Genomic DNA, 14,142 nt, shown 5'->3' with positions numbered 1-14,142 from the left:
GATGCTCCACCCGCTCCGCCTCTTCTCTCTCAAGTGCCGCGTAAGAAACGCCGCGATCAGAGAATGCCTGAGCACACTGCTACACGCGAGCTCACGCCGGAACACTCCCCGCGTGCCTCGCCCGCTCTCCTTCGCCTGTCCTCTTCGTGGACGAGCAGCGCCAGTCCCTGCTCACCAGCGCCCCCTTCTCCTTCGGAGCGCCTGAGGCGGAAGAGGACAGACACGACAGCCTTTCTCTCGCCGCGTCCAGTAGTGAGGAATGGTCGGGCTCCATTGCGGACCCCCCCCCCCTCTACAGCACCCAGCTGCACCGGACAACGCGCTGATATCGACGCGGAGCTTACTCGCGTGCTTACAAGGGCTGTCAGCGACCTTCAGCTCGACTGGTCTCCTCCAGACGAGCCCGCTAAAAGCAGGCTGGACGAATGGTTCTTGCAGGGGCGCCCTTCGGCCCCTCCGCAAAGAAACGCCCCCTTCTTCCCGGAAGTTCACGATGAACTCACGAAGTCGTGGAAAGCCCCATTCTCCGCACGCTTGAAGACTTCTGTCTCGTCAGCGCTCTCCTCTGTCGACGGCGCCCGAGACCACGGTTACGAGAGCCTCCCCCCTCTCGAGGAGGCTATTGCTGCACACCTCTGCCCGCCCTCAGCCGCAGGATGGCGGTCGAAGCCTGTGCATCCATCCAAGCCGTGCCGCACCACCTCAGCTCTCGCTGGCCGAGCTTACACCTCCGCTGGTCAAGCTGCTTCGGCTCTACACACCATGGCTGTGCTGCAGGTTTTTCAGGCCAGACTTCTCCGTAACCTGGACGAGTCTGCCCCAGATACCTATGACTTTAAAGATCTCCGCAGCGCTACTGATCTAGCCCTGCGTGCGACAAAGACCACAGCACAAGCGATCGGCCGAAGCATGGCAAGCCTTGCTGTTTTAGAGCGACACCTCTGGCTCACGCTCACGGAGATGAAAGACGCCGACAAATCCGCCTTTCTTGACTCTCCTATCTCGCCTTCCGGCCTCTTTGGCCAGTCGGTTAAGGGTTTCGCTGAACGCTTCACTGAGGCTCAGAAAACGTCACAGGCAATGAGACACTTCCTGCCGAAACGCTCTAGCTCTGCTGCGGGACGCCGTAGAAATGCGCCGCCCCCTCAGACCTCGAAGCCATCGCAGCCAGACTTACAGTCTCGCCCAGCGACCAAAACCCAGCACCGCTCTCGCTCTACGAGCCGCAAACCGCCAGAGAGACAGGGACCTCGGCCCAGGATTGTGCTGAACCCCGAGCCTCCGAAGCCCTCCTGACCTTCGGGCTGAAAAGACCGTGGTTAAGTCCCGCTGCGGCCGGACCACCACACAAGAAACCTCACATGCTTCCTCCAATCCCCTCACTAAAGGCGGTTGGAGATGTCTATACTGCAGTAAACGAGCCTGTTACAATGCACGCACGCCTGCACACAAACGCCGTTTTCACGGCGACCTCAATAAAGCACAAAAAGAGCTTTTTCTATGTAGGCAGTGTGCCCACTACACAGTACGCACCCCTACATGTATACACACTCCCCCAAGTGTCACAAAGACACACTCGGGTCTCCTTTCATGCCCACCTTCCCGCTCGCGCCGGAGGTGCTCTAAATGTAGCGCGCGTGCCCACTTCTCAGTGCGCAACCCTACAAATAAGCGCTGTCACCACAGTGTCACAAGCACAGCATACTCGAGCTACTGGTCCCCTCATAACAGGCGGCCAGTGCCCGAAGCACATTCAACCCATAGCCGCACGAGCCGCTGCATGGCAGGCCATCCCCGGCATATCAAATTGGGTTTTGAATATAATAAAACGAGGTTACTCGCTCCAGTTCGCTCGCAGACCGCCGCGCTTTCGCGCCGTGGTCGAAACGAAAGTGAAAAGCGAAATGACACACGTCCTTCGCGCCGAACTGATAAACCTTCTTGCAAAATGGGCGATAGAAACTGTCCCCCCCTGCGCAGCGCGAGTCAGGCTTTTACAGCCACTACTTCCTCGTACCAAAAAAGGATGGCGGTCTCAGACCCATCCTAGATCTCAGACGTTTGAACAAAGCGCTTATGACGCGATCGTTCAAAATGTTAACTACCAAACAAATACTCGCGCAAATTCGCCCGAGGGATTGGTTTTTCTCAGTGGATCTGAAAGACGCTTACTTTCACATTCAAATAGCACCCCATCACAGGCCATTCTTGAGATTCGCCCTTGAGGGGCAGACTTATCAGTACATGGTTCTTCCATTCGGCCTCTCCGTAGCGCCCCGTACGTTTACACGGTGCATGGATGCCGCTCTCGCACCCCTGAGAATGCGGGGAGTGCGAGTATTGAACTACCTCGACGACTGGCTAGTTTTAGCCCATTCCGAGGAACTACTGACGACACACAGATCCTGGATCCTCAGCCATTTAGAATGCCTGGGTCTCACGATCAACACTGTCAAGAGCGCTCTGTCTCCCAGCCAGAGGATTTCCTTTTTGGGGATAGACATAGACTCTGTGACATGTACAGCGCGTCTGACGTCACAGCGCGCTCTCACTATTCAGCATCTAGCCGTGTCGTTCAAAGCCGGGTCTCTTTACCCGCTCAAACGATTTCAGGAAATGCTAGGTCTGATGGCATCAGCCTCTGCGGTTCTCAAACTGGGCCTGCTGCGCATGCGCCCACTACAGCGCTGGCTGAGAGACCGTGTTCCAGCGCGCGCCTGGATTTCCGGCCGCGGCCGCATCAGGGTGACCCACGGCTGCATCACAGCTCGGGCCCCTTGGAAAATAGCCAACTGGTATCAGTTAGGCGTAAGCACGGGCGCTGTCTCGAAATGGAAAGTAGTCTCGACAGATGCATCCAACCTCGGTTGGGGCGCCCTGTACGAGGGCAGGTCTGCCTCCGGCCTCTGGTCGAGCCCGGAGCGACTGTTACACATAAACTGTCTGGAGATGATAGCGGTCGAACTATCCCTGAAAGCTTTCCTCCCATTTTTAAAGGGCCACCACGTTCTGGTCAGATCAGACAGCATGTCAGTGGTGGCCTACATAAATCGCCAGGGTGGTGTCAGGTCAGAAACCTTGCACACCCTGACCGAACGTCTTCTGACATGGGCACATTACAATCTGCGCTCGCTAAAGGCAGCGCATGTACCTGGCATCCTGAACCGGGGCCCGGACATGCTTTCCAGGGCGAATGTTCCCCCTGGGGAGTGGTCTCTTCACCCACAAACGGTTCAGTTGATGTGGAGCATCTTCGGCAGGGCAGAGGTCGACCTCTTCGCCTCAGAAGACAACGCTCATTGCCCAATATATTTTTCAAAGAGCAGGGACGCGCTGGCCCTCGATTGGCCCAGACGCCCGCTTTATGCCTTCCCACCGGTCGCGATGCTACCGCAGGTCATCGATCGGGTCAGGAAGAGCAGATGTGCTATGCTGCTAGTAGCCCCACTCTGGACGACCCAACCTTGGTTCTCCGAGCTGATGCAGCTGTCCAGTACAGCCCCATGGCCAATACCGCTGCGGAAAGATCTCCTCACGCAGCTGAAGGGCGCGCTCTGGCATCCCCACCCCGAACTTTGGGCCCTTCATGTATGGCCCCTCAACGGGTACCCGGGAACCTCCCTGAGGGAGTGTTAAAGACCATTACGGAAGCCAGAGCGCCCTCAACCAGGTGCCTGTACGCGCAGAAATGGTCAGTGTTCTCCACCTGGTGCGGGACACGGAACCTAGACCCTCACTTATGTGACGTGACGGAGATACTCTCCTTCCTACAGGAGCGTTTAGATGCGGGCAGATCCCCGTCTACGCTCAAAGTGTATGTGGCAGCATTGCAGCTTCTCATGCTCCGGTGGCCGGCCTATCACTGGGAAAAAACGAACTGGTCATTCGTTTCCTTAAGGGAGCTCGTCGGATGAACCCTCCCCGACCCCCTTCAATCCCTTCCTGGGACCTGTCTACGGTCCTAGAGGCCTTAAAGGGCCCCCCTTTTGAACCGCTTCAGTCTGTCGATATGAAGCTTCTTTCGTTCAAAACCGCTTTTCTACTGGCTCTGGCCTCAGTCAAGCGAGTGGGGAATTTACATGCGCTATCTGTAAGCGCTGACTGGCTCGAGTTTGGGCCGAATGACTCCAGAGTCATTCTCAGACCAAGACACGGCTATGTCCCCAAGGTGCTCTCAACACCGTTCAGAGCGCAGGTCATCTCGCTGTCAGCCCTTTCCTCGCAAAGCGACGAAAGCAACGCGAGCTTCATCTGCCCCGTCAGGGCTCTCAAAACCTATATTGCGCGCTCCGCCTTATTCAAGAGGTCGGACCAGCTCTTCATATGCTTTGGTGGGCGCACCCGAGGTCTCGCCACCACGAAGCAAAGCCTATCGCGATGGATAGTAGACACTATCTCGCTGGCTTACAAATCTAAAGGCCTTCACTGCCCGTTCGGCATCAGAGCCCATTCCACCCGAGGTATGGCCTCGTCATGGGCGTGGCCCTGCGGGATACCACTGGATGATATCTGTGCGGCGGCAGGCTGGGCCTCTCCGTCCACATTTATTAGATTCTATAATCTGCAAGTCCCTGCCCTGCAGGCCAGGGTACTTTCTATATAGACGTGCTAAGCCTTATCACGTCCCCCTTTTTTCGTTCCCTATATAAAGCTCACTAAGGTTGGCTGTTGGGACTGGGATTTCTCCTGCTATAAAGCCCCGGGCTCTCGCCTTGGGCTGTGACAGGTCGAAGTTCCAGAGCACGCACGGCGTTTTACATTGTGTTCCCATAGCGTAAGCTCTCGAAAGGGAACGTACTCTGTTACTAGCGTAACCTCGGTTCCCTGAGATGAGGGAACGAGTACTGCGTAACCTGCCGTGCTATGTGCTCGGACCGGGTGATCGCTTCAGTCGATTTAAAACCTGATCCCTATGGTGAAGCGGTGGCTTATATAGTTCCAGCCACGCCTATTTTGGCGCGCTCTGACGTCCAAATGGGCGCGAAGCGCCCCCATTGGTTCGTTCCTCTCCGCCGCCTCACCATAGGTTGCTGCAGTTGCCGCAGCACAGCCAATAAGCGCGCGAGCCGCTTCACTTGGGTCTGCTGTGCTGCAGCACTGCGTTTTACATTATTTAAAAATTAAGGATAATTTTTGGCTTCATATTCTCGAGAAAAGGGGACCTTTTCCCATAGCGTAAGCTAGCTTACGCAGTACTCGTTCCCTCATCTCAGGGAACCGAGGTTACGCTAGTAACCGAGTACGTTTTGTTCCCGAATTAATCAACCATTTAAATGATTTAGTTCAATAGGAATTACTTTTTAACAGTGACTTACACCCTCCTACTGGTGGTTTTAATTTCACATTTAAGGTATCTTTTAATTTTTTTTTTTTTTTAGAATTTGAAACATCAGTTTTCAATATTTTGTTTAAAATTTCAAAACATTATTCATGCATTTGTAACTTTATCAATCGTTAATTGATATAATTCATTGATAATAACTGGTTAAATTAATATATTAATACTTTTGATTTCAAAGGCTGAAATGTCAAATATCATTTTATAAAACTTTGTTTTTGTGAAAACTTGTATCTGAACTGTAAATTATACTTTTTCAAGTAATTTTATGGTACTTTATATAAATTGAAATTAAATTGAAATTTATGCATTTAGCAGAAGCTTTTATCCAAAGCAACTTACAGTGCATTCAGGCTATACATTTTTATCTATCATGTGTTCCTGGGGAATCGAACCCCCAACCTTGTGCCTGATAGCGCAACGCTCTACCAGTTGACCTACAGGAACACTATAGATACAGCACTATATTATTATATGGTGCTATAGACATTGCCCTACCCCACTCATAAGGTATTGATTTTATGTGTTCAGGTCTTAAAAAAGGTCTTAAAAGGTCTTAAATTTGATCTTTAAAATCCTGCAGAAACCCTGCTCAAATGAACACAATCACATCTGCATTTGTGCATTTGGAGAAAATGACAAACAAGCGCTACTCCACTGCTCATAACTTGCGTATGAATCATCAGTGGCAAATCCTTTAAATATGTAAACGTACTTGCAGACTGTGAGTCAGAACAGCCAGCATTGTAGTCAAGTCACTTTTATTTATATAGCGCTTTAAACAAAATACATTGTACCAAAGCAACTGAACAACATTCATTAGGAAAACAGTGTGTCAGTAATGCAAAATGACAGTTAAAGACAGTTCATCATTGAATTCAGTGATGTCATCAGTTTAAATAGTGTCTGTGCATTTATTTGCAATCAAGTCAACGAGATCGCTGTAGATGAAGTGACCCCAACTAAGCAAGCCAGAGGCGACAGCGGCAAGGAACCGAAATTCCATCATTGACAGAATGGAGAAAAAAACCTTGGGAGAAACCAGGCTCAGTTGGGGGGCCAGTTTCCAAAAAGTTGAAACTGCAACTTTTTGCTGCAGTTTCAATTCCAGACTGCAGCAAAGTCAGATTGTGCAGAAGAATCATCTGTTTCCTGTGGTCTTGTCCTGGTGGTTATCTGAGACAAGGTCTTTACAGGGAATCTGTATCTGGGGCTCTAGTTGTCCTGGTCTCCGCTGTCTTTCAGGGATGTAGAGGTCCTTTCTAGGTGCCGATCCAATTCGCGGGCATGAATTGTTCGAAGAGCTGACTTTGGGCAGACGCCTGGTTGCTAAACCACTGGATGCGCTTAAATTCATCTGTGAAAAAGGGATGGAATAAATTTTTCCAAATGTTTTTGTAGCATTGAGAGTGCTACTCACTGTCACTGTGATCTCTGGAGAACGCTGTTTCTCAAAGCTTAAACTGATTAAAAATTATCTCCGATGTACAAGTTAAACTTGAGGACGCAATCAAAGCGTTTGTCGCTGCAAAAGCCCAACCCAGCTTGTTGTGTGAATGTGTTTGTGTGTATCAGTCAAGAAAAAATCGAAACCTCCAGTACTTATGAGCTAAAAGGTTGTGTGCATATGTTTAGTTTTATTCTATAATAATATGAGTTGCGAGAATATAATGAATACAAAGAGTAGTGCTGCTGAGTGCAGGCATGTTTCAGCCCAGTAACACACCATTCCTTGGAGCCAAAACACAGACCGAATTCAGTTCAGCTGGAGGGGGTTGGGTTTTTGGGGTTAGTTATGTGTGGCCTTTGGGGGTCGATATAAAGGTGTGTATTGCTCTTTCATATGGACAGTGTCTTATGAGTTGCTGAACCGGTTTATATAGGACAGAAAAAATGGTCTGTCCCCAAGTAAGATTTTTCTAGTTCGTTCGTTCATTTGTTATATTCAACTAATCAGAGGTTTATATAAAATTTACATAATCAAATCTTAATATATTCCGCGCTCAAGCACATCCATTTAAGTTTGCCACAAAGTACATGAAGTAGCCTAATAATTGTGAAAAATTAGACATTTTGATTTATTTATTAATAAACAAATGTTTTCTTGTCTGCTGCAAGATGAAATTTACAGTGCTGGCTCTCTCCGACAGAGAAATGCAACATTCACTGATTGTTGAATGTTGAATATTAATGCACCCTGTCATTAATGCGAATGAATAATTTTTACTCAAATACTTGCATATGAATATTAATTCACATTTTGCATTACAACGAAAATTATTTTTTACATGCAATTATCCAAAATGAAACCAAACCAGATTTGTAATGAAGATAAAATAAATAAGAATAAAAGCTGCACATCTACCATCACACGTGCAGTGCAAATCTTGCACATATTTTACACACCTGCATTTAAATGCAGCTGCATTTTTTTATCATTACATAATATGAAAGCAAGTAGGGCTGGGTGATAAATCGATTTTATCAATTAACTCGAATTTGTAATTTACATCGGTTTGTTTGAATGAAAATCGGTTTTCTTTTTAACATCCACCGACGCACCACTCAGGCTCCTGTAGTTTAGAGTGGCTCAACCCTCCCCGCGAGTCTGACAGAGACACGCCGCCGAGCAGAGGATGAGCTGAGCGGTGTGATTCTGACTGGAGCCTGTGATATAACTGCATATTCAGCAAGAATTCATGTTAAACATATTTAGCTATGGCTTGATCAGGTTATAATGACTGCAATAGTCGAACGGGATGTTAAAGGCTATATGAGTTTGTCTGTTTCTTTTACTGATTATTTTCGGGTTAAAGCATGATTTAAACAGATAAAGCACATTCACACGCAATCGCTTTAGCAATAATGCATTCAAACAAATGTAATCTTACAGTGCTACTACATTATCAGTAAGCTGTTTGATTTTGAAATCTTGAAGAAATTAATCGATCTGTTTAGATAAAATAACTGACAAAAATGTACTGTTATTTTCCTCACAAACAAAATTTTCACAGCTGATGGGCTAGTATTAACAAAAAATAAATAATAATAAAAAATAATATATAATAAATAATAATAATAAAATTAAATAAAGGTCTTTCCAGCATTAAGGTAATAACATCACAGTTGTTTTATCATCTTGTCTCAGTTATAAGTTTATAACTATATTAAAACTTGTTTTGAAAAATGTCTTAGTCATTTGAATATTGATTTTAAAATCGATGTAAATCATAAATCGGATTTATTTATTTTTTTAGGCCATATGCTATCGCCCAGCACTAAAAGCAAGTAAAGAAGGCTCCCTTTAAAATCACTTATGTTGTCAGTTAATGAAGCTCTTTTTTACATCGTGTGTATTTTGTTGATTATAATGAGAATTTGCAAACAAATTCTAGCAGAAACTCTCCAAAACCTCACAAGTTCAATGGATGCAAGAATTGTAAAGGTGATATCAAAGAAGGGTTTCTATGTTAAGATGTAACTTGCCCTCTCAGGATGTTTATGTTTAAAATAGCTTTTGATCTTTTAGTAAAAATGACCACCTAATGCTACAAATTCAGTAAATGCCCATTTTAAGTTCTTTACAACCTATAAAAATGTTTTAACTGTTAGTAAGTGCATTTTCATTTTTTTTTTTTTTTTTTTTTTTTTTTTTGGAAATAACTACTGTTATCATTAGGAGGTTCGTTCAATAAAATTTGAACTATACTTTAATGGTTGATGAGTTGAAAATTATACTGACTGTGATTTTCAGTGACTATTTATGAAAATCAGAGAAGGATATCATTTGCATAATTTGGAACGCTGTGTATAAAAAAAATTACAGAGCCAACTCAATCTCAAAACAAGTAGTTGTTTTATAGTATTACAGTACAGCTGTTATTTTCAGTCAACAAAATTGAGGAATTGTAATAACAGTAAATAACCCCAAATTAACCATGTACTAACAATGTTTATTATTATTATTATTATTATTATTATTATTACGGTGTGCTTTTTGAGTATAATTTTTGCATAATGTATTAAATATTTAAGATATTATGTAAAGATATATAAAGATAACCTTTGATCATCTGAAAACTGTATTTCCCTTTATTGTGTTTGTGTCTGTCTCTTCTAGTAATGTTGTAGAGAAATGTGTGATTCATTCTTCTCGTGCGGAGAGGGCCCTATTAATCGATGAAGTCTGCTGTCAGAAGGATGGCCCTCACAGTGCCCTCTACACCATGATGAAGGACCAGTATGCAAATTATGTTGTGCAAAGAATGATTGACATGGCTGAACCTGCCCAGCGCAAGATCATCATGCACAAGGTAAATGCACAGAATGCTGTTGCATCATTAAAACAATTGAAGAAAAGATTAAAAATGCAATCATCCTGGGCAGTGTTTAAACCATTGTTATTGTCAATTTCAGATTCGGCCCCATATTGCCACTCTCCGTAAATACACATATGGAAAACACATCCTGGCTAAGTTAGAGAAGTACTACATGAAGTGTGGATCAGACCTAGGCCCTATTGGAGGCCCCACCAATGGCTTAATTTAAGGGCCTCCCACCCAACCCATGCCCCTTTCCCTCAAAAGGTAATCTATTATGGGCATCTCCTCCACCGTGGAGTTCATACCCTATAGGGGTTTTACCCAAAAAAAATGAAAGGAAAAGAAATTGGCCTCACCTGAGAATGCTGAGATGTCTGACTTGTTGCTGGTGCAGTTCCCGGTGTAGTGCCCATTGTTACCTCAACTAGAGATTGCATGGTCTGTAAGTGGTTTCCTGGGTAAAGCACAACACCCTTGTTCATGATGTAATTGATGTAACTGACTGTTTCCTTTTTTTTTCCTAGTAAATATCTTGTACATTTTTTACCTTGTACATTTTCTGTAGAAAAAGGAATGTTTGCTGTTATTTTACAGTTCTTACAATTTACACCAGCAAGTGACTTTATAAGGACAAACTGAGTGAATCTTTTTAATTAACATTTTATTTTTTATTTTTTTTCTATCCATACTTAATGGCAAATTCAAGAAGTGTGATACATTTAAGCCCTGTTTTAGCCTGATGGTACAGATGCCAAGGCTGCTGATGAAAAATAATGAACCAGTCAGCTTGATCTTAAAAAAATCTTGCTTGTAGATGACCACTTCCGTCTGCCGTGCCATTGAGTTACTTGCGTTATTCTAAAACAATCAAAGAGCTTCACTGCCTTTAAACGGGGGTGATATCATACATAAGTGGTTTGAAGTGGCTGCAATTCCCATCTATTTTTTTCTTTCCCTCCCTTATGTTTGCACCGTTTTTGATTAACTGCTTCACTTCTGTTTTGGGTTGCATGGGAGGTATGCAAGGCGTGCAGGGGGTGGGGAGATTCGGCATACTGTGCTTGGATTTAATGTTTTAATGGAATTATTTTTCTTTGTCATCATGTTTGTGGATCATCTGTCTGTTTTTTTTTTTAACACTGCCCTAGAAACAGTATAGTTTTACTGATTATCCTCTCTTTACATTGTAAATGGAATCTTCAATGTAATGTAAGCATCTTCATGTACAAGTACAAATATTGAATTGTTGCTGTTTTTTGGGTGTTGGGGGAGGCGACGTTTGAGTCTTAGATGATGCTCTCCTAGGGCAAAGTGGAGAAGTTGGTAGGCGACGTCCCTGTCCTTGGAGTCCTCAAAGGACTTTTGGGTTTGGTGCAAGTAGAACCGATTTGATGAAGATGAGACGTTGCAGGGTAGGATCAAATGTACAGCATTCAGCAGTATAGATTTAGAATGTGCAAGATTATACTTTTCAGAGAATGGACCTCGGGCTGCTGTCTTCTGCTGCACAATTTTTCTTTTTGGCTAATATATTAATGGCTTTTGTTCCTTTGCTTCATATGAATAAATGTAGAATACATGTAGTATATGTGGGATAATTAAGTGTAAGTTTATTAGTTAAATAGAAGAAAAATAATCTAGTTGTGATGTTGGAAAGGCCTTGCCAAATTGCATAGTGATTTGCTTTTATTTTGTCTGTACAGTTGTACATTTGTAAACGTTAACGCTGTAAATGGAATGTCTTTTACACTTTTTGGGGAAGAAAAATCTAAAATGTGCATTTTGATGTGTGAATATTCATCACCCCTTTCCCTTTGAATATAATGTATACAGTTTTCTTTGGACAAGCATTATTTTAAAGAAGAAAAAGAGCAAAACTTTTTATACATCACAATCTCAAGGTGGTTTTGTTTTTAATCAGTTCTCGGAAAATGGTCAGCCTCCTTATGTACGACAACTTCTGTTAACAGTCATTTTGACGTGTGGCAGTTGAATAAAATAAGACATTTATGAATTTAAAAACAAAAACAAAAAAAAACACATGGGCCTCTCTTTGGTTCTACCTGCTGCCATGGAAATTTCACAGGACAGGACAAGAATTATTTTTGTATAAAGGAGTGCTGTATTTTGGAGTAGCCACTAACTTGTAAGCAAAGTAATTGTAAGATATTGTCAATTATATAAATATGAACATATGAGTTTTGTCACACTGTCAAAGTCATGTACATTTTCAGGAGGCCTTATGTACCTTATGTACAGATGTTAGATGAGAAAAAAACTTTTTTTTGGAAGCAGAATTGTGACTTTGTATGATTAAACTGTTCTTCTAACATTTTATTTTAGTGTATGAAGCTTTTATTATTCATAAAACACAACACTCACTACACACTCATTGACAGCTGAAAGGAATATTCCTTGTTAAATATTCCTCACTAAAATGTGGTGTGCTGTCGGTTATCACACTAAATATTTTAGTTCAATTCGGCTTAAATATTTAACATTCAGTTAAAATTATACAAATTTAAGTTACCTTAAACTATTAGATGAAATATTGTTTTTTAAATGTTTCCTATTTCTTTCTTTTTTTTCTTTTTTTATTACAACATTTTCTCACACACAAAGAAGTTGCAAAAGATACAGGAAAGTAAGTTCTGATAATTTGAATTCATACTCAAAGCCACGGCAAAAAAAGTTCTTGATACCAGTTTTTTGCTGTTTAAACGATCAATTTAAAATGACTTTTTTAAATCAAGTTTTTAATTGCAATACAGTTCCTTAGCTTACATATATATGGTAGTTATCTAAAGGATATTACAATTGGCAACACTAATGTAAAAAAAAATACTAGCTGATGATCTAGCAATATTCTTGAATTATTAAACACACATTTCAGCGTCTTTGTTTATTCTTAACTCCTTTCCTGAAGCCTTAGATTTAAATTATAATCAATGTGAACTGCTACCAAATAGAAAATACTCTAAATTACTCAAATACCCTCTAATATTTAAATTGAGGGTATTGTTGTCAAAATAGTTAACACATTTTGGTATACAAATAACTAAAGATGTAAACACAAAAAATCAAGAGTGTCTGTCTCATATGGCATACACAGCTCAGTCTCTCTTTGTGGATAAGCCCATTGTAAGCCAATGAGGGTTTTAATCTAATCCAAAAACAAAGGTCACATGTGAAGGTCATGATATTAAACACAACAATAGTATTGGTCTGAATTTTATTAATTTTGATTCCCTCAGCAATAAATTCAAATAAAGGGGCTAAATCAATGTCAAGTCACCTTTATTTATACAGCACTTTTAACAATACAGATTGCATCAATGCAACTGTATGGCATTAAGTAGGAAAATAGTGTGTCAGTATGCAAAAAGGCAGTTCATCATTGAATTCAGTGATGTCATTATCCAGCTTAGTTTACTTTAAATAGTATCCGTGCAATCAAGTCGACAATATCACTGGAAATTAAGCCTCCACAACTAAGCAAGGCAAAGGCGACTGCAGCAAGGAACCAAAACTCCCTTCGGTGACAGAATGGAGAAAAAAACTTAGGAGAAACCAGGCTCAGTCGGGGGGCCAGTTGTCCTCTCAATGTGTATTAAACCATCTTCTATTTGGATTGTTTTTTACCAAACTAGTTTTTTCACAAATTGGTGGCATTCATTTTCTTTTAATGTGTAATTATCACATCCAAACTCTCTATCCAACTTTTTCAGTGTCATTGACAGTTTCTGGGAGTATGGGCTATTGGGCTCTATACTTCATGAACATAATGGTTTGTTTTTGGTAAAGTGGTTGTTTAGTAATCAAACAAATTTCTCTCCAAACGCCAAACACCTAGCCCCAAAAGAATTAGCTACAGTTTTGGGAGCTATTCTTTCTAGTTTGTGTATGCTATAAAAAAAAAAAGGTCTAGACAGCAAAAAACAAAAAAAATAATAATAATAATGATTTTTCACAAATAAAGTGAAAGTGTTTAATTTTGTAATTTTACTAAAGACCAGCTTTTTCAAGATGTATCAGACCAAGTCTGAGAGTGCTGTCAAGAAGTGTCTTCCAGCCAGGGTAAAGATCCCTTTGAGAGCTCTTTAAGTCCTGAAACACTTCTCATGTTGTCATAGTAACCTACTGCAGAACCACATTAAATGTTTTTGGAGTATGTACAATCACAAGCCAGAACTGGACATTACTTATGAAGACAGCTGCATTTCAAAGAAACAAATGTTTTGGATGTGATGACTGTTTTTAAGAGCCAGTCCAGTTTCCGTGGAGAAAACACTAATATATTGCACAAATTTGTTCCACTGGTTTTATTCCAGAACTCCTGAGTGTGAAAACCATATTGTGTGATTTATGCTGCTCTGAAACTTCCCAGATATATATATATATATAAATGAATATGATTTATGGACATCATTCTGTTTCAAATTATATGTCATTAAATGTGTTAGGTTTAATTTAAGAAATATG

The 14,142-nt window shown here is 42.3% G+C and overlaps 1 protein-coding gene across 8 annotated transcripts in view; it reads left to right on the top strand.

Moving 5' to 3' along the window:
* Positions 1–11,554, top strand: part of LOC132107082 (pumilio homolog 2-like) — a 131,858-nt gene extending 120,304 nt beyond the window's left edge. For all 8 annotated transcript variants that reach the window (XM_059513270.1, XM_059513267.1, XM_059513264.1 and 5 more), the window contains 2 exons: positions 9,459–9,651; positions 9,755–11,554. In XM_059513270.1, the coding sequence (XP_059369253.1) occupies positions 9,459–9,651; positions 9,755–9,886 (325 nt within the window). In that variant the 3' untranslated portion in view covers positions 9,887–11,554. The remainder of the gene's footprint in view (positions 1–9,458; positions 9,652–9,754) is intronic.
* The last annotated feature ends 2,588 nt before the right edge of the window (positions 11,555–14,142 follow it).

Source organism: Carassius carassius, chromosome 27 (assembly GCF_963082965.1).
Source record: "Carassius carassius chromosome 27, fCarCar2.1, whole genome shotgun sequence".
Taxonomy (NCBI): domain Eukaryota; kingdom Metazoa; phylum Chordata; class Actinopteri; order Cypriniformes; family Cyprinidae; genus Carassius; species Carassius carassius.
This window is presented reverse-complemented; position numbering and strand designations above follow the sequence as displayed.